This window comes from Chelonoidis abingdonii, chromosome 1 (assembly GCF_003597395.2).
Source record: "Chelonoidis abingdonii isolate Lonesome George chromosome 1, CheloAbing_2.0, whole genome shotgun sequence".
Taxonomy (NCBI): domain Eukaryota; kingdom Metazoa; phylum Chordata; order Testudines; family Testudinidae; genus Chelonoidis; species Chelonoidis abingdonii.
This window is the reverse complement of record NC_133769.1, coordinates 199,643,378-199,669,047: the sequence shown is the minus strand read 5'-3', so window position 1 is coordinate 199,669,047 and position 25,670 is coordinate 199,643,378. Positions and strand designations below refer to the sequence as shown.

The window sequence follows — 25,670 nt, the reverse complement described above, 5'->3', positions numbered from 1 at the left end:
AGTCCATAGACAGTAGTTGAGTTCCCTGAATTAAGACACTGTCACAAAATTTGATGGAAACGAGACTAGAAAAAAGAGCCATAAATCACCAAGGATTGAGGATGTGCTTTGCAGTTCATTCATTAAAACAGTGTGTTACTGTAAAAGCAAACGCATTCGATAAGTTTGCTAGAAGGCAAGCTCAGGATTACTGCAATAGATATGCAGACCCACATTATGAAGCTTGTTAGAAACAATGACTTGCTGACACCTTTTCAGATGCCCAAATTTTTAGTATATTTGCCTCATAGCACTCAATGTAATTTATTACACAACTGGGGGGAAAAAACAAAAAAATCCAGGGAGCTGCTTCAGGCAAAACATAAAATTCCCTTGTAAGTCAAAAAGAACAGGAGTACTTGTGGCGCCTTAGAGACTAACAAATTTATTTCAGCATGAGCTTTCGTGAGCTACAGCTCAGTTTCTAAGGTGCCACAAGTATTCCTGTTCTTTTTGCGGATACAGACTAACACGGCTGCTACTCTGGAACCTTGTAAGACAGTTCTTTGTAGTTTTTCTTGTTAATTTGCCTTTCAAATATCATTTTTGAACTCATGCATACTACATAGAATGTGGTAGGTTTCAACAGACAAAGAATTTCAGTTTCCACAAAAAGATCCTACATTGTAGCTACTGAGAACTACATCTAATCAGATGATTAGAAATACTGTTAAACTCATATTCCAAACCACAAAATAAAAATGTTAACTTTTGGTCCTCATAAAACATTGACAGCATCTTTATCATTTGGACATCAATACTCACAATCCTTTATGAAGGCTTGCAAATTAAACCTTGCAAAGCCATGTTTCATTTTGTGTGTGTACAGTGCTCATTTGTAAGCTGAGAAAAGAAAAAGTGCTTGATTTTCTGTCACATTGGACTAGTATCACAGATTTAAATATTAGTAGAGAAGAGCTCAGTTCATTGTAGGTGTTTGGAAATTTCAAATAATTGCAGTTTATTTTATGTCTGTTCAACATTTCCACCAAACAAAGAATCAGATCACTGCAGGTCACACAGAATGGTTGGTTTCACTCCAACCCATAAAGATAGAAATCTAGCTGCAAATGTTTCTATCACATATATAAGAACTGTAAATTTTGTGCATTTTAGAGTGATTAGCCTGAGGAAAAGAGGAGAGGAATAGAAAGGTGTAGAGCAACATGGGAGTGGGTTTTTCTAGTTTATCGCTAGAAATAGTATATGTTATGGTGATTGGAGTAATGGTATCCTGATTTGATATGTTTTATTTCCCGAACAATCTTATTTGTTTTTCTTATGATATCACTGGCCTTGGCCTGTTCTTATGAATTTCAAGGGGAATTTTGCTCTTGTCCCCAGTGGGAGCAAGACTGGACTGAATATGCATTACATCATTTTGTATTTAAATGACTTAATCGCTAGAAGACAACATTTGCTTGACATTTTAAAAAATGAATATACCAATGTGCAGTGAATCTGCATTCCCCTTTTTATTGGTAGCAATGTCCCTCACCCTTAATAGTAAACAGCAGGAAATATACACCACGAATCACAATGCCCTTGCCTCTTTATAACTCTTTGGCTTGAAATTAACAAACTAACTCATTTTGATAGCAGTTTGCCTGTCATCAAGGGAACCTTTATAGTGTCTGTTGCAACTAAATGAATCTCTCCATTGTCACTCTGCCATGAAACTTAATTCAAATGACATTCATTTGACATATAGGTTGTCAGCATAGCTCTAGGTTTCTCCAGGATAACACTATATTGAGTGAGGGATTTCAGCTCAGTCTGATGAAAGGTAATGAAGTGAAAGCCATCTTATTTTTATTTGCAGTGAGTTGATTCTGTGATATACTGCTCATCAGTTGTGAAATGTAAAGCATCTCTAACGCAGGTGCCTTGGGGGACTGGAGAGCAGCGAGGTCACCCATTCTCATAAGCATGCCTTTCAATACATGGAATGTGCCACAAAACCAAACAAAAAATGCAGCACATTATCTGACTTTGCAGATCATTAACAGTTCTTTTCTCCCCTTCCTCTCTCTTTCTCAGCATGTGACCAGCTTGCGCTTGGTGTAGCTGCACTGTTTGGACCCTCCCACAGTTCCTCGGTCAGTGCAGTACAGTCTATTTGCAATGCTCTTGAAGTTCCACATATACAGACCCGATGGAAGCACCCTACAGTGGATAACAAAGATACATTTTATATCAACCTTTACCCAGACTATGCAGCCATCAGTAGGGCAATTTTGGATTTGGTACTATATTACAACTGGAAAATAGTGACAGTAGTATATGAAGACAGTACAGGTATGTAACAGTTGGAGCATGATTATATATAAAGATATTTTGTTTAATAAAAACTGAAGGTAGTAGGATGTGGCACATATGGGAGAATTCTCCCAGGATGTAGTGTAGAAGCTGATCACTTGACACACTTTTACAGGTTTTCTCTTGATCAGAATTCAGAGCTGCACATTCAAGTGTTACCGCCCTCATGGTACCAGCTGGTGCTTTGCGTACAGAAAGAATATGGTTTGATCACAGCTATAAAATGACATTGTGCTTTTCACCACTGAGAACAATAATACAGAATCAAATAGCTAATCTCCATAGGCTGTGCTGAGTAATAGTTTGTCTGAATGTGCTTTAGGAATTAATTTGGGGAAGTGCTATGGCCTGCGTTACACAGGAGGTCAGACTAGATGATCACAATGATCCCTTCTGGGCTTGGAATCTATGAATGACAGGTTGAGAATTGCACTGATGCTTAGCTCACCTGGAAGTAATTGTATGTAGAAGACTACAGCTGAGTAACTCAAACTGAAGCCCTTTTAACATGGATGATCTGTGTCTCCCAAAATTGTGTCCTGAAATCACCAACCTGGTTAACAAGTGAGTACTGTATATGATAGCCAGGCTGTGAATTCTCGAGTTGCTGCTGATGCTGCTCCCCTGGGAATGAAATACAGACAAACATATTCCTTTGTGGTGAAGCCCTCTTCCCCATGTGCACAATGTGTTACGTGGATGATGCTTTCATTGCTGTACACTGGGATACCATAGAAGATAAGTATCACTAGCATGTATCCTTTTGTTCAGTGAAGTAAGAGATTTGGGGAAAATTTTGCCTTCCTGGGAACATGGTGAAGTGTTTCCAAAGGTGGTGGAAGACTAGGAATTTTTCCTGAATACTATCTAAGAATTTTTGAATATTTGAAAGAGACTGGATTTGCAATTGACACTGATTATCAATGCATTCAGACCATGGTGGCCCCACAAACCCCTAATCTGCCTCTGAGCAGCCATGGTCTAAACTACAGTGTGGACACAGGCTTAAAGCTCAGGGTCTGCAATCTACCTGTTGCAGGAAAAGTGTATATGCAACATTCCATTTACAGCTTATAGAAATTTGCAAACTGTCAGATTGCAAAACATAGGAACTCCAAGCAAAAAGGGATACAGACACATTTTTTCTTAGGGCACCCCAGAGACTCAGATGAAATGACATTTAAGGGCAACACCCATAAATCACAAAAGCGATTCTTTACCATGCTTCCAAAAACAATACAGAGGCCAGAGGAACTGAGCTGACTAAATCACACTTGCATTTTTTTTAAACATGCAGCACACACTCATATACACTCTCTTCTCAATGTAAGCAAAAAAAGCAACAAAACAAAACAAAAAATATCAAGGCTGAAGTTGCATTGCCTCAGCTTCCAACAGCCAGTTGAAAGTAATCCCATTTCAAAGTCTTTATTCAGTCAAAAACCTCCAAGTTACATTAGTTAAGAGCCTTGGCTAAGAAAATGCTTCAGGGTGGAGTCCACTACCAGCACCCAAGGAACCCTGGATATGTTCCTGTCTCTCTGGAATTCATGCAAACTGCTTCTTATAACACAGAAGGGGGAAGATGGAGTCTTTAGCAACGCACTGTCTACTCCCCCAGGGGTAAAGGTATTAAGCTTACAACTATAGGGTGGGATTTTAAAAAAGTGCTCCATCATGTTAGCCTAACTCCAACATCAATCGCACAGTTATGCTAAGGCTTTGTCTTCACTGCCAGAAATGATTGCTTTTATAGCAGGATAGCTAACCAGCATTGGCTATCACTCTAAAATCCGAGTGGAGACCGGGCACTGTATTTTTATTGTGAGGTAAACTACCGTAGGTGAGATCAGTCATAGGCTGGTGTATAGCATTGACTTCACCTAGTTTACTTCTCAGTAAAACCACACTGCCTTGTTTCCACTAGGATTGTTACAATGGGACAATTAATGTACATTAGTTATCCCACAGTTTTAAAAAATCCCATCTCTTACGCAGTGAAAACATAGCCTAACACTAAGCAATTTTGAAACTTTCATTATTCATCTGTCACAACCCTTGCCTCCCAAATGTGGTATTGCACTGCTGACTATCTATGACTTAATTTTTTTCTTTTTCCATTGTCTATTGAGTTCCCACAGAAAGATAGTGGGGCTTTCATATCTCTTTACAGGCATTCAGGTGGTGTCTAAATAGATCCTTTGATACTTGATTATCTACCTTCATTCTGTACAATCCAAGTATCTTACTATCGACCACAAAGCCTTTAAATGGGATTCTCAAAACTGATAACTTCTATTATAAAATGTATGTCATGAACACAGAATCCTTGCTAACCACATCTGGAGTTTTAAGAACTATACTTTTATCTTGATTTCTATACTATCAGTGGCAATACAAAGGACAAAACTCTTATTTCAGATCACATTGCAGATCTCAACATGAGTATTCTGCTCTCTGTGTACTTATGGAATTTATCAAGTAGGCGAGAGTATACAAAGAGGGAAAAACAGACTAGGTTTACTGTAGTGGTCATTTTCATTCCCAGTAAGGTTATTGTAGCTCAGCAGCGTTTTGCTGGATTCATAGGACAAGATGTCAAAATATATTTATGGATATATAAATGTAAATTTATGTTTCAATCTAGCAATATATTATCCAATTAGCATTAAAAACATTTAAGTGTTGCTTACTTACGTTCCAGAGATGATTAATGTTAAAGAGATTTCATCTGCAGAGATATTTACAATGTAAATGAATAATCAATCATGACATTAAATGGGAGTCGGCAGAGCAAACAAGTCAAGTGTGATCAATAAAAGATACCACATTTAGATTCTGAGCGGCTCAGGTTTTTTTTAAAATGACTACACTATAAAAAGAAAAAACTAAACCTGCGAGAAAACAGCAAACTTCATTTTTTCTTAGAAATTATGTGTACATTAAGAGCACTTTTAGTCTTATTCAGTTGCACCTAGTATTGTGCTAGATACCGTACAAACACACAGTAAGTCCCTGCTCTGAAGAGCTTATATTCTTTCAAATGGACAAGACAGCCAAAGGGTTGGAGGCAGAACAAAGGGACACAGTGATTAAGTAATTTGCCCAGCAACACAATGCGGCTTAATAGTATCAGGAGATAGCTGTGTTAATCTATATCCACAAAAACAATAAGGAGTCTGGTGGCATCTTAAAGACTAACAGATTTTTGGGCATAAGTTTTTGTGGGTGAAAAAACCTCACTTCTTCAGGTGCATGAAGTGAAAATTACAGATGCAGGCACCATCAGAGAACCCAACCACATCAGCCACACCATCAAGGGCTCAGTCACCTGCATGTCTACTAATGTTATATACGTCATCATGTGCCAGCAATGCCCCTCTGCCATGTACATTGGCCAAACCGGACAACCTCTACGCAAAAGAATAAATGGACACAAATCAGATACCAGGAAGATACAAAAGTCAGTAGGTGAACACTTCAACCTCCCTGGACATTCTATAACAGATTTAAGAGTAACTATTCTTGAACAAAAAAACTTCAGAAACAGACTTCAAAGAGAAACAGAAGAACTAAAATTCATTTGCAAATTTAACACCATTAATTTGGGAGTGGCTGGCTCGTTACAAAAGCAGCTTTGCCTCTCCTAGAATTAAAACCTCCTCATCTATTATTGGGAGCAGACTACATCCACCCTGATTGAATTGGCCCTGTCAACAATGGTTCTCCACTTGTGAGGTACTCCCTTCTGTTCATGTGCCATTATATAATAACTGCATCTGTAATTTTATTTAATGCATCTGAAGAAGTGAGGATTTTTTACACATGAAAGCTTATGCCAAATAAATCTGATAGTCTTTAAGGTGCCACCAGACTCCTTGTTGTTAATGCAGCTTAATGGCTGACCTGGAAATAGAATCCAGGTCTCCTGACTCCCAAGCCATTGCTTTACTACACGGTCTCTCCAATTATTTATTTGTCAGAACTCTTCAAATATTCTTCCACGGAGCTATGCTATTTTACACCAGCTGAGGAACTGGCTCCTAGTCTGAAGCACCAAAACTGGAACTTAAAGATATTAGTTCAGTAAGTAGTCAGAGTAGATAATTTCTGTTTGCATTTGTTTCTGTAGGCCCAGATTACCTAGTAATCCAGATTGCTTCGCTTTGCCACTGAAACACAATGGGCTGTTAGCCAAAGTTGTCTTCTTTCTTGCTTGAGAAACTGGACTCTTTGGTCATGTAAAACCTTCTTAAAGAGCTTCCAATATTCATTCACATTTTTCTGTCTAAATTTATCCTCCCAATCAATTTTGTGTAATTTTCCTCACCTTTGGGAAATTAGCCCTTTTGAAGTATATATATATTGGTGGTTGAGACTGTCCTTTGTTCACCAGTACTGAATGTAATCAGGTCACAAGACAACCATCAACTTCCAGTCTAGTGATGATCTGTCATAAGGTCCAAAACAGAATTACCTTCTGTTGCGTACAATCCTATTAAAAATCTCCAATGACAGAATTCCACAGTCTCCTTGAAAGCCTAGTCCAGGGCCTAATTATCCTTAAATCTCCCTTGCTGCAGATTAGGTCCATTACTTCTTGTCCTACCTTCAGTGGACATGGAGAACAGTAGATCACAGTCCTCTTTAGAGCAGCCCTTAACATATCTGAAGACTGTTATGAGGTGTCTCAGCCTTCTTTTCTTCAGAAGTAAAGCTGTCCAGTTTTTTTAACCTTTCCTCACAGGTCAGGTTTTCTAAACCTTTTTATGTTTTTTGTCATTGTCCTGTGGACTCTTCAATTTGCCCATCTTATTCTTAAATTGTGGCACCCAGAACTAGCCTTTTTAGCAACTGAATCATATTGTTGTCTCATATTTGTGATCCATTTTAAACCCTAGATCCTTTTCTGAAATATGGCTGCCTAGCCAGTTTTTGCCCATTCTATAGTTGTGCAATTGATTTTTTCCCTCTTAAGTATATTACTTTGTAGTTTTTGTTGAATTTCATCTTATTGAATTTACACCAGTTCTGTAATTTCTCAAGGTTATTTTGAATTGGAAAGCACTAGTAATCCCTCTGAGTTTGGTGTCATTTGCAAATTTTATAGTCATACTCTCCACTCCATTTTCTGAGTTATTAATGAAAATATTTAATAGTACTGGACCCAGGAGGGACCTCTCTGGGACCCCACTAGATATGCCCTCCCAGTTTGACAGCAAACCATTGATAACTATTCTTTAAGTATGGTCTTTCAACCAGTTATGTACCTGCCTCGTAGTCATTTCATCTAGATTTGCATTTCCATAGTTTGCTAATGAGAATGTCATGTAGGATTGTGTCAAAAGCCTTTCTAAAATCAAGATATATTTACAGCTTCCCCCCATCCATTAGGCCAGTCACCCTGAGGAAATTGAGTCAGTCTGGAATTATTTGTTCTTGATGAATCCATGTTGGCTATTCTTTATGACCCTATTATCCTCCAGATACTTAAAAAGTGATTGTTTAATAATATTGTTTCCAGTATCTTTCCAGGTATTGAAGTTAGGCTGACTGATCTATAATTCCCCAGGTGCTCTTTTTTCAAGAAAGTTTCTATGTTTGCCCTTCACCTGTCCTCTGGGACCTCATCCATCTTTTAGGAGTTCCCCAAAGATAATAGTTCGGAGATTGCTTCAGCTAGTTCCTTAAGTACCTTAAGATGAATTTTATCAGGCCATGCTGACTTGAATATATCTAATTTATCTAAATATTTTTAATCTGTTCTTTCCCTATTCTGGCTTGCATTCCTTCCCCCCTTATTATCTGGTCACTATTAATCTTTTTAGTAAAGAAGGAAGGAAAAAAGGATTTAAACAGCTCAGTATTTTTGATGTCCTCTGTTATCAGGTCTCCTTCCCTGCTAAATAGTGGATCTGCACTTTTCTTCATCTTTCTTTTGTTCCTAATATATTTAAAGAACGTCTTCATAATGCTTTTTCTCTCTCTTATTAGGTATAATTCATTTTGCATCTTAGCCTTTCTGATTTTGTTCCTACATGATGGTGTCATTATTTGTTACTCATCCTTAGCAATTTATCCATGCTTCCACTTTCTGTACCATTCCTTTTTGATTTTCAGGTAATTAAAGAGCCCCTGATGGAGTCATATTGGCTTCTTACTTTTCTTCCTAGCTTTCCTTTGCATTGGGATAGTTTCCTGTCCTGCTGGCAATATTGTCTCTCAGAAACTGCTAGGTCTCCTAAACTCTTGTTCCCCTAGATTTTCTTTCCATGGGACCTTACCTATCAGTTCTATACAGTTTTGAAAATATGCTTTTTTGAAGTCCACTACCTTTACTCTGCTGATCACACTCCTTCCTTTATCATTTCATGATCACTTTCACCCAAATTGCCTTCAGTCTTCAGATTTGCAACCAATTCTTCCTCGTTAGTCAGAATCATGTCTAAAATGGCTCTCCCTCAGTTACTTCCTCCACCTTCTGAAACAAGAAGTTGTCCCCCATACCATCCAAGAACTTAGACTCTTTGTGTTTTGCCACCTTACTTTTCAAACAGATGCCTGGGTAGTTGATCTCTAGGTAGTTAAAGTCCCCTATTACTACCAGCTCTTTTGTTCTGGATATTTCTGTTATTTGTTCTAGAAATACCTCACATTCACCTACTCCTACTATTGATTTGGTGGTCTATAATAGACCCCTACTGTAACATGCATTTGCCTTATTAGCATCCATATATTTATAAAAGAAAATTTTGTTATTTCTAAAGATTTTTTCTTTAAAAAAATATCAGTGCACATTTCCTCAATAAAGAATAAGGCTAAGGTATGTTTGAAATTTTTAAACAAATCTGATTTAGAAAAAGATTGAGGTAAAATAACTCAATTTTTTTGGAGGTGGAGGTAAATGAAAGAAGACCCACACCATGATACATACCATCAAATTGCTACCATTTACTAATTTATATGCTGCTAGTGGGTTGAGTTTGCCTTCTCCCACTATGATTTTCTAATTCTTCTGGGGGATCATTGTTATAGACTCAGACTCACAGACTTTAAGGTCAGAAGGGACCATTATGATCATCTAGTCTGACCTCCTGCACAATGCAGGCCACAGAATCTTACCCATCCACTTCTACAACAAACCCCTAACCTATGTCTGAGTTATTGAAGTCTTCAAATTGTGGTTTGAAGGCCTCAAGCTGCAGAGAATCCTCCAGCAAGTGACTCATGCCCCACACTGCAGAGGAAGGTGAAAAACCTCCAGGCCCTCTGCTAATCTGCCTGGAGAAAAATTCCTTCCCGACCCCAAATATGGCGATCAGTTAAACCCTGAGCATGTGGGCAAGACTACCACCTCCTTATCTTTGCTGGAAATACCTCACCTGATGCATCCTAAAACTGCATTAGCTTTTTTAACGGCTATATCACATTGGTGGCTCATAGTCATCCTGTGATCAAGATTAATTAATTGTCAGGGTGCCTAAAGCTTTTTATATGAGCTTTATCTCCTCTTTTCTCTTTCTTTTTTGACTGTTTAAATCTAATTAGATAATTTTCCTGTGTTCAAACAACCATAAACCAGGTGGTCAAAGAACAAGTGTGTGAAATTTCAACCAAGAGGTGATTTATTCAGAAAATTATGCACTCCAAGGGATTATAAAAACAGTGCCTCTTCAGCAGTATCTACAGCATAGCATCTGCTTCTTTCACATTCTAATACAATTTTAATTTTTTAAAAAAACACCAGTTGTCCTTTTAGTCAACTAGACACATACAAACACCATCTTGTGAATGGAATGCCAAATTCCAGAGTTCATCAATCAACATCTATCAAACTTCTCAGTGAATTTTAGGTGCAAGATACTGAGCGTCCTTCCTCAACACTCCTGAAGTATTTGTACTGACTTTTGAATTAATACCCTATTTTGTGTTAATTCCTCCAGTTTTTAGCAAAGGTTTTACTATATGTCAAATAGCCATGGGGTAAAAAATACTACTCAAGTGTTCTGATAAATGACTATATGAATCCATGAAAGAAATTAAGAATGCAACTGTTCACAATACAATTTCCATCCCTAGGAATTACACACAATATCGTTAAGATATGGGTTTTCTTCATCCACATAGCTAAAATTCTCCTCTGGGACCTCATTATTTCACATCTTGACAACTGCAACCTCTTCTTGTCTGGTCTTATCAAGCGGTATCTTTCCTACCTAAATCCATTCAAAATGTTGCTGCAAAAATCATTTTTCTGGATCATCACTTTGACTATTATATTACCCCCTCTTTGCATCCTTCCACTGACTCCACATCAGGCATATACCACATTTCACCTTTTTTCTTTCACTATTCATCAACTACCCCCACCTTATCCATCATTTCTTATATGGTTTAGAACCACAGACTCCATTTCACCAACACCACCAGCCTTGATTGCTAATTTGTTAACATTTTCCAAATGCAGATTGAGTTTTTGAGCTATTACCACCAAAGTGACAGAGCCTGAAATTCTAAGTGCTGCATTTGCCCAGCTAATACACTTCAATTTTTCAAGTTGAGAATTGAATACCATCACAATTTGATGATGTCCTAGGTTTTTGAGGTGGAGGGAGAAAGTGAAACTTCTCTCTCACACTTTACTTTCTAAAGATATTTCTCTTTGCTGTTGATTACTTCCAGTCACTGTTTGTGGAGTTTTAGCTGTTCTTAAAATAGTAGCTGCTTTCAGATATAAGTGCTTCTTCAATTTCTTTGTTCCCCTGCAGCTGCACCTTGTCCTTTCAATTGGCCCAGAATACTTAGCTACTGCTCCTAGAAACCTGGGTGGGGAGGTCAGGGATGAAATACATTTTGTTCTGGTTTTTACTCTGCTTTTACATTAGAAAGACCACAGACATCAGTAGGAGCCTACATTTCCCACCGTACATTCTGCGGAAGCTAGGCTGTTTTCCTCCACCCCTGCCATATGGAGTCATTTTCTCCAGCAAATCCCATTCTTGCTCCTACAGTTCACCTATAACTGTATTATAATTCCTGTTGCTACAGAACACATTTAAACAAAGCAATAACTGAGCTCGGGTATTATTGTTGGTATGACGCACAAGAAATGATTTTTTTATGAATCTCAGTTTTTCTTTGTTAAAATAATTTTGGTCTCAGTGGCTGAAGCATCACAGTTTGCAACAAAATACTTGAACTCTTGAGACAGCCAAACTACAAGTTTACAGCCAAATTACATAAACTCCCCTGCTTGTTGGTAAGTTTCAGAAGCCTGAGCTCCATTCTTATAACAATGAATCTAGACACCTGGATGGAAGCCAGCCTGTGGTCTCTGACCATGTGTACAAGGTTTTCCATTTGAATACTATTGACTGTGATGCTTAAAAAAAAAACCCGAAAAGCACAGAACCAGTACAACAGGGAAAAAGGCATTTGTTCCAATGTAAGAGTGAGTTCTTGAGTGAAAGCCAACACCATGCAAAGTAGCAATCATCAGTCAACATCAGAGGACAAAATGATGCTTTATCTTGTAGTTTGCCCTGTATTAGTACAGCGCTTATACTAGAGGATTATTCAGCCAAGTAGGTTCAAACACAAGGGTATTCACTCTCAAAAGCTTATGCTCCAATACGTCTGTTAGTCTATAAGGTGCCACAGGACTCTTTGTGTCACTTTTTACAGAGCCAGACTAATATGGTTCCCCTTTGATACAAGGTAAAATACACCTCATGCTGGCCGCTGAGGGGTTCATTTTCATAATTACTATTTGTTAGCTTTTCTTAGTAGGTATCTCTTGCTTTTATTCTGTTTATTCTGTCACTGAGACTTAGGGTTGCCCCCCATCCCGTTTTCACCCAGACAACTCAGGTTTCAGCTTGTGTGTCTGGGTGTCATTTGACAAGCCCCGATGTCTGGGATTATTTTATCTGGTGGTGGGTAAAGAGGGAAGAGGCGAAGCTGAGACAGAACCTCATGTGGGTTCTCTGGGGTCTGGTTACCCACAATTGGAAAGGAGTCAATCCTAGGTTCACCACTCACTACTGGTCTGGTGCCTTCTCCTGGTTGCTCTGAGGATTAGCTCCTGAGGTAGATAGCCTCTGCCATGGTTTGCACACAATTATGCTGTCTCTCCTTCTTGTCTGCAGTTCCACTGTCACTCCCAGACCCTCCGTGTCTCCTTTGTGACTTAGCCCTCCAGCTAGGTCGCTCAGGGCATGTCTACACTGTTGACTAAATTGGCACTGTTGTTGATTTAGCGGGTCTGGTTAAGACATGCTGTGTCAATGGGAGAGCGCTCTCCTACTGATTTGTGTACGCTACCTCCCCGAAAAGTGTAAAGGAAGTCAGCAGGAAAGGGTCTCCCATGAACACAGTGCAGTGTAAACCCTGTGGTAAGTGGGTCTAGCATCAGCTTCAGTTACATTTAGGGTTGCCAGGTGTCCATTTTTCACCTGGAACACTTGGTCGAAAAGGTACCCTGGAGGCTCTGGTCAGCACCACTGACTGGGCCATTAAAAGTCTGGTTGGCCGGGGCTGGCAGACTCCGTACATGCCTCTGCACAGCTCCCCAGAAGCAATGGCATCTCCCTCAGCTCCTAGGCAAAGCAGTAGATGTGGGGGCTCCATACGCTACCCCTGCCCCAAGTGGCCAGCCAATGGGAGCTGTGGGGATGGTGCTTGCAGACGGAGGCAGCGTGCAGAGCCACCTGGCTACACCTCTCCTTAGGAGCTGGAGAAACATGCAACCGCTTGCAGGGAGCCACCGGAGGTAAGCGCAGCCCTCAGCTCCCACCCCCCAGCCCTGAGCCCCCTCCCAAAGCCTGTACCCCACACTCCCCTCCCGTGCCCCAATCCCCTGCCCCAGCCTTGAACCTTTTCCCACACCCAAACTCCTTTCCAGAGCCCACAGCCCAAACCCTCTCCAATGCCCCAACCCCCAGCCCTGAGGGCCAGTGTGGAGAGCTCACCCTCTCACGGATCCCTTTTACTTTCACTCAGCAGGAGTACATCATATGGTTTTTGTGGGAAATTTAGGTTCATGCATAATTAGAAAGAGAAAACAATGACACTTAAAAAACTATTCAAGAGTTCTTTGAAGAGCAGGGACCTCTGCTGAGCTAGATGGTTAGTAATTAAGGCTGTTGATTAATCGCACTTAACTCACATGATTAACTCAAAAAAATTAATCGTGATTAATCACAGTTTTAATCGCACTGTTAAACAATAGAATACCACTTGAAATTCATTAAATATTTTTGGATGTTTTTCTACATTTTCAAATATATTGATTTCACTTACAACACAGAATGAAAAGTGTACTTTATATTATTTTTGACAACAAATATCTGCACTGTAAAAATGATAAGTAGAAGAAATAGTATGAGATAAATTGAAAAATACAAATATTGTAGTGCAGTCTCTTTATCGTTAAAATGCAACTTACAAATGTAGATTTTTTTACATAACTGAACTCAAAAACAAAACAATGTAAAACTTTACAGCCAAGCCCACTCAGTCCAACTTGTTGTTCAGCAAATTGTTAAGACAAACAAGTTTGTTTACATTTACGGAAGATAATGCTGCCCACTTCTTATTTACAATTTCACCTGAAAGTGAGAAAAGGCATTTGCATGGCACTTCGTAGCCGGTGTTGCAAGGTATTTACATGCCAGATACATGTTCATTTTAAGAACACTTTCACTACAGATTTAACAAAACGCAAAGAAGATACCAATGTGAGATTTCTAAAGATAGCTACAGTACTCAACCCAAGGTTTAAAAATCTGAAGTGCCTTCCAAAATCTGAGATGGATGAGGAATGGAGCATGCTTTCAGAAGTTTTAAAAGAGCAACACTCAGATGCAGAAACTACAGAAACCAAAACACCAAAATAGAAAATCAACCTTCTGCTGGTGGCATCTGACTCAGTTAATAAAAATGAACTCATGTCGGTCCGCTCTACTTTGGATTGTTTTCGAGCAGAACCTGTCATCAGCATGGACCCATATCCTCTGGAATAGTGGCTGAAACATGAAGGGACATATGAATCTTTAGTGCATCTGCCAGGTAAATATCTTGCTACACCGGCTACAACAGTGCCATGTGAATCCCTGTTCTCACTTTCAGGTGACGTAAGCAAGAAGCAGGCAGCATTATCGCCTGCAAATGTAAACAATCTTCCTTTTCTGAGCAGTTGGCTGAACAAGAAGTAGCACTGAGTGGATTTCTAGGCTCTAAAGTTTTGCATTGTTTTTTTTAATGCGTTGTTTGTACATAATTCTACATTTGTATGTTCAACTTTTATGATGAAGAGATAGCACTACAGTACTTGTATTAAATGAACTGAAAAAAATTTTTTACAATGCAAATATTTGTAATAAAAATAAATAGAAAGTGAGCTCTATACACTTTGTATTCTGTGTTGTAATTGAAATCAATATATTTGAAAATGTAGAAAATATCCTAAAATATTTAAATAAATGGTATTCTATTATTGTTTAACAGCATGATTAATCATGATTAATTTTTTTAATCACTTGACAGCCCTGTTAGTAAGCAGTGTACTGTATTTAAATAGTTGGGGCCAGATCCTCGACTGTGGTGAATCAGCGTAGTCCTGCTGGCTTCACTTAAACTGTACAGATTTACACCCAACTGAAGATCTGGTCCTAAATCAAAAGATCTGAGTTTTTAAGCCATTGGAAATCAAGCTAGGCATGTCTAATAGCATGAGAAACAGGATGGTCTTGTGATTAAGGCACAGAACAGGGTGTCGGGAGATACTCACTGCATCACTGTTATACAAGACACTTAACTTCACTGTGCCTCACTTTCTCCAAAAAATATAATGAATGATAATTCCCTACTTCAAAGGTATTGCAAGGTACTCTGGCACTAGAGTGATAAGCACCACCAAAATGCCCATAAATAATAAATAAATATTGGTAAGTGCCACTCATCCTAATCTACTGGATTGTAAGTGAACTATGGTGGATACGCTTATTGCCGGAACTTGCTTTATTATTTGCTCACTTTTGAAGTTATAAAGGAACATTTACAAGAGGTTTACACAGTTTCCGGTTTGCTTTGTTTAACATTGATGTTTATGATTAGAGGCTGGGGAGAAAGAATTACATCTTAGAAAAATTCAAACCTATTTGTAGTGTTTATTTTTCCAAAGTAAATATGCCACAAAGGGAAAACAGCTGCATAAACCACACCAGCAAGAAAGATGACAAATGAGAAGTTAATAGTTTAACCTTTAGATTGGTGGCAGCTTGAAATATATTGGGAATGATAAGAGATTGAGTAAGTGGCAATAAATACTCATTTCACAGAACAGTCAACTGTATGATTGGTTGTCATTTTCTAGGTCTAATTCGCCTGCAAGAGCTCATCAAAGCCCCTTCTAGATATAACATTAAAATCAAAATCCGTCAGTTGCCCTCTGGGAATAAAGATGCCAGGCCTTTACTCAAGGAGATGAAGAAAGGCAAGGAGTTCTATGTGATATTTGATTGCTCACATGAAACAGCAGCAGAAATCCTTAAACAGGTAAGAGGAAAAAACCCCACCAATAATGCTCATTTCTCATTCTCAAAGATATAATGCCATTTGGTTTTCATTTGCTGGGAAACAATAAAACTGCGTTCATGTGGATTAAGCTGTAGATCTGCTATCAGAGACGGTTGATACAGAGCAACTCATATGAGCTCAGTTGAGTTTTACAGCACTTTGGAGGCGTGCAGTGCTATGTTTCTGATGAGAATTTGGGTTGCACCAGTGAAGATGATTTGCAATTGTAGTTACAACTTTGGATTCTGCTGGCATGATAGGAATGTTTCATTTTTTTTAATATGTCCTGTTTCAATTTTTTTAACCGTATGTCTAAATGTAAGGATCATTTTCCAAATGCACATTGACTTGCTCAAATCAAGTCGTTCTCGCCATAAAACCTATTGGGTCAAATTAAACTGAGTTACACTGGGGTGAGTCTGCAGTAATTCCACTGAAGATAACATAACAACTCTGGATTCGCACCACTGTAAGGGGGTAGAATTTGGCCCACTGGCTGCAACTTGCCAAATTTCAGCTCTGAGCTGGAGAAAAGCGGCAAAGAAAATGGCACCATAGTACATAACAATAAATTAAAAAAAAAATCTAGGTATTTCTACAGCACCACAGATACAAACAGAAATAAAAACTAAAGATTCCTGTCCCAAGGAGATTGCAGTCTAAAACCCCATTGCCTTAAAGATATATATACCTGCTTAAATTTATGTAGTTTGTTTACTTCAAAGGGACTATTCAGTGCCTAAAGTGAAGTAGGTGTAAAAATCTTTGTGAGATTGGGGCCTAAGACCCCAGTCCTGAAAACTAATCAGCTCGGGCAGACCCCTGTGCCCATGCAGACACACAGTGGCTTCAGTGAGGCACCACACAGGCCGTGCACATTGGCTTACAGGCTGGGGGCTTACATCAGACATAATGAAGCTGCAAACCTGAAGGGGAGCCCCAGGAAGGCATGCAATTTGATTTCTTTTTTGGCACACAGGTTGGTAGTTCTCAAGAGCAGGAACATATGGCAAAGGAATGAGCTTTGCAGTGGAAAGCTAAACAAATGAAGTCAGTCCCAAGCAGGACCAGCTCCAGGCACCAGCTTAGCAAGCAGGTGCTTGGGGTAGCCCCTCCGGAGAGGGGCGGCAGGTCCAGCTATTCGGCGGCAATTTGGTGGAGGGTCCCTCACTCCCGGTCGGAGAGAAGGACCTCCTGCTGAATTGCCACAGATCGCGATTGTGGCTTTTTTTTTTTTTTTTGGCTGCTTGGGGCGGCAAAACCACTGGAGCCGGCCTTGGTCCCAAGGGACATGAAGGAAGTGACTAAAGTTACCTGGTGGAGGTGGGGAGTACTTCAAGCATAGTAAATTGTTTATGAAAAAATAACCACTGAGTCAAAAAAACAAGAGGAGCCAAAGGGTGCGCTACGGTGGGCTAAAGTGAGCATAGAGTGCAGGGGGGAAGACAAGTGATAGGAAAGATGCTCTGCAAAGAACTGAAAGTGAAGACAAAGAGCCTGAAGTGAACTGTGGAAAGAAACAGGGAACTGAGTAGGGCTGTGCCTTGGGTCAGAGCTGTGGGGAAGGAAGCAGCACAGCATGTTGAATGGATTGGAGAGGGAAACGATAACAGGTCAGAGAGGATGTGGCTACTGTAGTCAAAGGAGAGATAACCAGGGTGTGAACCAAAGTTTTGGCTGTGATGACAAAATAAGAAGTGGATTTTGAAGCTTTTGTAGAAGAAGAAAGAATGAATGGTGGTTATGATACAGATGATACTTTGTTGTAATTCTAGATGTGGAGGAAAGATGATTAATGTTAGTCAATGAACTACAAGACAACATAATATTTATCTCTAATACTCCTCCAAAAGAGTTTGTAACCTCCTGGAACTGGAGCAATTTGGCTGATGGCGCTTACAGATTTTACCACCTGCGTCAACAGATTTTGGGATCATCTTGAACCACACAATTCGGTTGACTGAGCTTATGTGCTCCACAGTTTCATGTTTTCTTAAATTTTGAACTGATAGAATTTACAAACTAAACACATTGCACCATCTGTGTCTATACTGTGGCGTTTTCCAATAGCACCTAACCTCCTTTTGAAAATCTCGGTCTAATTCTCTTTAAACCAGTGATTTGGCGGATGAAGTATACAAACATGCAAGGCCTGTGTGACTCTGCTGACAAAGAGCCTATAAATTCTGCTAACAGAGTGTGTAATCTTCCTGAACTTGAGCAGGTTTACAAACTCTTCTACCATGGCTATGTTCCAATGGTGAGTCTAAACTCCATGTGGTTTTGGCAAAGTTCACAAAGACTGATATGATATTGAGGGAGTTTCAATTTTGGCCAGGGACATCCAGGTAAATTCTTTTACTAAAAGAAACATGAAATCTTTAATGTCTATGTAAATTAAATTAAAAGTATGCCCTGGGCTTTATGAAAAGAGGACGGTGTTTGGGTGCGGAAAGTTTGATTTTGTAGATATATAAATACTACAGAGCTCAGATTCCTTAATAAAGCTGGGTGAAATTTTTAAACAAAAACGTTAATTAATAAAAAATCATCATTCTTTAAAAAATGGTTGACTTTTAAAAAAAATAGACATTTTAATCAAAAAAGTTATTGAAAGGGTTATAAAATTTTTCACTTACTAAAATAATGTCAACATTTGAGAAAATGTGTTTAAAATATAAAAATTGGGTTTCATTTTGAACCCGGAGAAATGGAAACAACTTACAAATTTTGAATTTTTTCAGAATTTTATTTTTTGACCAACCCTACTTACTGGCCAACCATTCTAAAGTTAAATATAGCAGGAATAATTCTGGGGAAGTTCTGTGTCCTGAGATGTGCAAGAGGTTAGATATACATGGTATAACAGCCTCTTTTTGTGTGTCATCGCTTCCCTGCTAAGGTGAAGTCTTTAACATTAACTTGCAATTTACTTTTTTGACTTAAGCGTAGTGATGTAGATTTTACTGCTAGACAAACTCTGACTGATTTTGTAGCTACTCGTTTTCAATGCTCTCTTTTCCCACACTTCTTTTGTTATTACATTTTATGGAATGTGCTTGTATTTTTAATAAGATTTTGGATACCGAGAAAATGTTTTATGAAGATTTCTATAGTCACTTCATCTACGTGGTGGTCATAGCAGCAAAATAACTAATTCAGTTCTTATAGAAGTGCTAAAACTGTGTGCCACAGTAGTAAGCACTCTAACTACTATGATAAATATGAAAAGATATTTCATTAAAATAAGTAATGTATGACATTTTAAAGAACCTTCCTTGGCTAAACTATCTCTAAGTATTAGGGGCCTTAACCAGCTCACAATTTATCCAGACTTCATGATTGCACAGGACCCAGTAAGCCACATATAGTATGGCAGCTTCACAGCCCATCAGCCAACTCAGAAGCCTGGTTGTTGCATGGTGCAAGGACAAAATCCTGCTCTGTGCTTAGCAGCATGGGAGATCATATAAAATGAGCTCCACAGCATCTCCTTAATGCTGCTCACTATCCTAGGACACATCTTCCCGGGTGGGGAAGGGGAGAACAGCCTACTGGCATTACTTTAACCCCCACCCCTGGTATGGCTCTAGTAGGAAGGGAGGTTGGGAGAGAAGGGGAATGGAACTCAGACCTTTTAATTATTTTTAAGATTAAAAACTCTACCATTTCAGTACTCATCCCCCAGTCACTGGTTGGTAGGTGGAAGCCTGGTCCCACTTGTCTAAGACCTGGTATACACTTAAAAATTAGACTGACCTGTTATGTCCCTCAGGGTTGTGACCAATTTTGCGACCTGAGCACCAGAATTAGGTTGATATAAACTTCAGTGTAGACTCAAGTGGGTCGATGAAAGAATTTTTCTGCTAACCAAGTTACAGCCTCTCTGAGAGTTGGAACAACAACATTGGCAGAAACCCCCCTTTCTTTTGCTGTAGGAATTGTCTACACCAGGGATCGGCAACCTTTGGCACATGCCAATTTGTTTACTTGCCGTGTCCGCAGGTTCGGTTGATCGCGGCTCCCACTGGCCGTGGTTTGCCGCTCCAGGCCAACGAGGGTTGCAGGAAGCAGCGCCAGCAGATCCCTCGGCCCGCGCACAATGGCACAATTTAAGTAGCTTTGGTGCTACTCCCATTCCTATTGGAGCAGGGGCAGCTCCAGGCACCAGCACAGCAAGTGCATGCCTGGGACAGCAAGCCACAGGGTGGAGGGGGGTGGCCTGCCATTTGCTGTGAGGGCGGCAGTCAGGCAGCCTTCGGCGGCATGCCTGCAGGAGGTCCGCTGGTCCCGCGCTGCCAAATCCATGTGATCAGCGGACCACCTGCAGGCCACCTGACTGCCATACTTGGAGTGGCAAAAAACATAGAGCTGCCCCTGTGTTAGAGGAATTCCCATGATTAAGTGTGGCTTTTTTCTTCTAGATCACTATCTGGGCTTGGGAGCACAGGCAAGAGATCTTCAGATCCATGATCCCCTTCTCTCTCACTAAACTTAAAGAGACAGTTAACCAGGAAGACTTCCTTTTATGATCACATGGCTCCTTTAAAATGGTTCCTTTAGCTAAATTAGATCAGTCAGCTGGGCAAAATCCTATCCCTGGTTTTAAGCCATCAGTCAAAACACTGAGCATGCTCAGTGCATCTCATCATGTCTTTCACAAGTACCTTAATGCCATATATCATTTGAATGGAGCAGATTTAGGAAGCAATATAAGACAGCATTAGATGGCTGTATCTGTGTGAATAGTACCCCACTGGAAAAGTGAGCACCTGCTGTGACTGTGCGTGCTGGGTGCTTTGAGGACACAGCAAACACAGACACATCCAGCAGACACAGAGTCAGGGAGAGATTGGGAAGATCCTTAAAGGCTAAATTATAATTTGAGATATGAGGCTATACACATGTAATTTGAAAAAATCCTCTATGTTGTGTCAACTACCATCTTTGCTGACACTTATGAGACTTCCAGAACTAAGAGCATTAGCCTCCACAAATTGGGTTAAAGAGCCAGATACTGTAACTGGTGGCTGTACAACATTCATCCTCTGTGGATCAAGCACACAGGGAAACATGTACCACGCATTGGTCAGCAGGTTATAGTGACACTTGGGTCACTTACATAAGGAGACAGTTATTTGTTCAAAGTCTTAGCAATGTGTATGATGGCACAAACTGGAATAATTAGATACAAGAGTTATTTTCTAACTGAAGTGTTTTATAGAATTTAGCATTCTCTCTAAACTTATGTACATTTGGAGCCAAATTCTACACTCAACTATAGCTAAGTGCATATTTAGGGAAAGGTAAACTCCATGGATTGCAGTCGAGTTACTCAAATCCATCAGTGTAAATCTAAAATAGCTTGATTTAAGTCAATGGAGTTACTGTACTCTGCATTTACACAGCATGGTTCTCTGAGTCTATACTATAATAAGAATATTTAACATTGAGGGGATGTGCATGAGATGCATTTAATAAGGTTTATTTTTATAACCTGGGGAAATAGAGTGGTGATAATACATCTAATTATTTGATTAATGAGTAACTTAATGCTCATGAAATTGAATAATAACACTGACAATGAATAAGCAATATGTAAGCAAGCATTGATAATGCTCTGTCAATGTATTTTATTCCTAACTTACCATACCCCTATCGTAGAAATGTAGAGTTAGAAGGGACCTTGAGAAGTCATCATGTCCAGCCCCTTATGCTGACGCAGGACCAAATAAAACTAGACCATATCTGGCAGGCATTTGCCCAACCTGTTTTTTAAAACCTCCAGTGATGGGGATTCCACAGCTTCCCTTGGAAGCCTATTCCAGAGCTTAACTACCCTCATAGTTAAAAAAAAAACAACTTTCTAATATCTACCCTAAATCTCCCTTGCTGCAGATAAAACCCATTGCTTCTTGTCCTACCTTCAGTGAACATGGAGAACAATTGATCAAGGCTCTTTTTGTACCAGCCCTTAACATATTTGAAAACTGTTACCAGGTCATCCCTCAGTCTTCTTTTCTCAAGACTAAACTTACTTTGATACGCTTTCTTTGACAGGATAATGAGCCTTGTGGATAAGGGAGAAGCGGTGGATGTGGTATACCTAGACTTTAGTAAGGCATTTGATACAGTCTTGCATGATATCCTTATCAATAATCTAGGCAAATACAATTTAGATGGGGCTACTATAAGGTGGGTGCATAACTGGCTGGATAACCGTACTCAGAGAGTGGTTATTAATGGCTCCCAATCCTGCTGGAAAGGTATAACAAGTGGGGTTCCGCAGGGGTCTGTTTTGGGACCGACTCTGTTCAATATCTTCATCAACGACTTAGATGTTGGCATAGAAAGTACGCTTATTAAGTTTGCAGACGATACCAAACTGGGAGGGATTGCAACTGCTTTGGAGGACAGGGTCAAAATTCAAAATGATCTGGACAAATTGGAGAAATGGTCTGAGGTAAACCGGATGAAGTTCAATAAAGACAAATGCAAAGTGCTCCACTTAGGAAGGAACAATCAGTTTCACACATACAGAATGGGAAGAGACTGTCTAGGAAGGAGTATGGCAGAAAGAGATCTAGGGGTCATAGTGGACCACAAGCTAAATATGAGTCAACAGTGTGATACTGTTGCAAAAAAAGCAAACGTGATTCTGGGATGCATTAACAGGTGTGTTGTAAACAAGACACGAGAAGTCATTCTTCCGCTCTACTCTGCGCTGGTTAGGCCTCAACTGGAGTATTGTGTCCAGTTCTGGGCACCGCATTTCAAGAAAGATGTGGAGAAATTGGAGAGGGTCCAGAGAAGAGCAACAAGAATGATTAAAGGTCTTGAGAACATGACCTATGAAGGAAGGCTGAAAGAATTGGGTTTCTTTAGTTTGGAAAAGAGAAGACTGAGAGGGGACATGGTAGCAGTTTTCAGGTATCTAAAAGGGTGTCATCAGGAGGAAGGAGAAAACGTGTTCACCTTAGCCTCTAATGATAGAACAAGAAGCAATGGGCTTAAAGTGCAGCAAGGGAGATTAGGTTGGACATTAGGAAAAAGTTCCTAAGTGTCAGGGTAGTTAAACACTGGAATAAATTGCCTAGGGAGGTTGTGGAATCTCCACCTCTGGAGATATTTAAGAGTAGGTTAGATAAATGTCTATCAGGGATGGCGTAGACAGTATTTGGTCCTGCCATGAGGGCAGGGGACTGGACTCGATGACCTCTCGAGGTCTCTTCCAGTCCTAGAGTCTATGAATCTATGACTCTATGAATCTATACCACTGACTGGTCTATATGTCTCCAGTCTTCTTTGTTCCCCCTTTTTTAAAGATAGGTTCTATGTTTGCCCTTCTCCAGTCTTCTGGGGACCTCATCCATCCTCCAGAAGATCTCAAAGATACCTCTGGTTCTGAGATTTCTTCAGCTAGCTATTGAAGTACCCTAGGATGAATTTAATCAAGCCCTGCTGACTTGAGTATGTCTAACTGATCTAAATATTCTTCAACTTGTTCTTTCTTTACTTTGGCTTGCATTCCTTCCCTCTTGCTTTTAATGTTAATTGTGTGATATATCTGGTCACCATTAAACTTTTTAGTGAAGACTGAAGGAAAATAGGCATTAAACACCTCAGCCTTCTTGATGCCATCACTTATTAGCTCTCCTTCCCCTGTGAGGTGTAACTTGTTTTGAGCCTTAGCCTTTCTGATTTTGCTCGCACATTTGTGCTTTTCTTTTCTACTACTCCTTAGCAATTTATCCATTTCCTCTTTTTGTAGAATTCCTTTTTGATTTTGAGATCATTAAAGAGTTGCAGATGGAGCCATATTGGCCTCTTCCTACATTTACTTCACATCAGGATAGTTTGCAGTTGTGCCTTAAATATTGTCTCCTTGAGAAACTGCCAGCTCTCCTGAGCTCCTTTTTCTCTTAGAGTTTTCTTCCCATGGGACCTTACATACCAGTTCTCTGAGTTTGTTAAAGTCTGCTTTTTTGAAGTCCATTGTCCTTATTCTGCTGCTCTCATTCCTTCCTTTCCTTAAAATAATGAAATCATAATGATCACCTTCACCCAAATTGCCTTCCAACTTCAATTCCTCTACCATTTCCTCCCTGGTGGTCAGAATCAAATCTAAAATGGCTCTCTCCCTTGTTACTTCCTCCACTTTCTGGACCAAAAGTTGTCCCCAAAATATTCCAAGAATTCATTGGAAATTTTGTGTTTTGCCATATTAGTTTTCCCAGAAATGTCTGAGTAGTTAAAGTCTGTCCGCCTCCCCACCCAATCTTGAGTAGAGGTTGCCGACAGTGCTAAATTATAAGGTGCTTTTGTAAGGTGGTCAAATGTCTGTTAGGAGCTGTGGTACAATGAAACCACCATGTTTGTTTTCCATAATGAGGTCCAAGGAGGTGTGCAGAGGTGAGAAGTCACTGTGTTGATCCATTGTACATCCAGTTACTAAACATATTTTGTCTATTGAAATTTAACAAGGCTTACAACACATTTCAAGAGCTACACCTGCAGTAGTGCAAACTTACACATGGATTGTTTAAAGAACTTGGGTGATTTCAGTGGGCCCACATTTTCATCCCTGTGCTTCACATATCACAGCAATGTAGGAAAATTCTTAGGCTTATTTTCATGATGTTCTTTTAGAGAAATGTCACAAGAAGTTTTTGAAATTCCTGACATTTCATTTTGTCCTTTAATAAGTAAAGTACTATATGAAACTGCTAGAAAGAGGGGATTTTTTAGAATAAATAAGCAAAAATCATAATGAAAAGTTCCTGATTAGCAGGTAGTGCCTGATTAATGGCACAGGCTTCCCCATAAAACTTGACAGTAGGGTTGATTTGCCATTGCCCTGTGCCTTGTGTAGTTATTTTACAATAGTGCAAAGTGGGCATGAAATGTTGCAGTTCAGATTTAGTAGCAATTTACCCTCACTTTGCACTGATTTAAATAACTACAAAAGGTGCAAGCCGCTGATGAATCAGACCAAGAGTGCCTATAACCTGACTTGAAAGGACTATCTTTATGAATGATAGGAGAGTTCAGTCTTCATGCACGTTCGTAGCCTGAAACAAAAATTTAAGGATAATCCTTCCACTGATTTCAATTGTCTTTGGATTTGGCCCTCAAAGTCATTGGACACTTTGCTGAGATTACAAGACAGGGTACTGATTAGTGCCAGTTGTGGTTGAGATTTTTGGGATGGACAAATGTCTCGTCTGGGAACTACACAGAGAGGACCAAACTAATTTCAGGTGCGCTATCAAATAGACACCAGATATGTAACAATAATTTCATTCACCACTGATCAGGGATGGGTGATGATTTAGAGGTGAAAGGATCTTTATTTCATTACAAATTCTTAAGCCATCCAGTCCCCAGTAACAGAAATTAAAAGTTGTTTAAAAAAAAATGCCTCTGGAAAAATTAGTCACCTATGGCACCCACTCAATTATAAAAGTCTTAAGCAGCACCTCAGTGCATTCATAAGAGCCGCCTTTGACATTGTCTAAAGAAACCGTGCACTAAATGTAGGCAGGATATAAGAATGTAGGTTAATGGGAATCCATTAAAATTAGTGGATTAATTTGCTGTCCTTTGGATTCTGCAACACTCTGTCAGTTTAACGTTACTTGCAATTGCAACTACAACTAAGAAAAGCCTCATCTGTTCCTCATGGATACATTTACCTATTGCTCATAAAGCTGTTTTCCAGCTGAAGACCATAC

General features: G+C 39.6%; 1 protein-coding gene across 2 annotated transcripts in view; it reads left to right on the top strand.

Annotated features, from left to right (window-relative positions):
- The window catches only part of GRIK1 (glutamate ionotropic receptor kainate type subunit 1), a 281,281-nt gene that overhangs the window by 146,601 nt on the left and 109,010 nt on the right, over nt 1–25,670 (top strand). For both annotated transcript variants that reach the window (XM_032798280.2, XM_032798281.2), the window contains exons 3-4: nt 2,080–2,337; nt 15,734–15,915. In XM_032798280.2, coding sequence (XP_032654171.1) covers nt 2,080–2,337; nt 15,734–15,915 — 440 coding nt within the window. The remainder of the gene's footprint in view (nt 1–2,079; nt 2,338–15,733; nt 15,916–25,670) is intronic.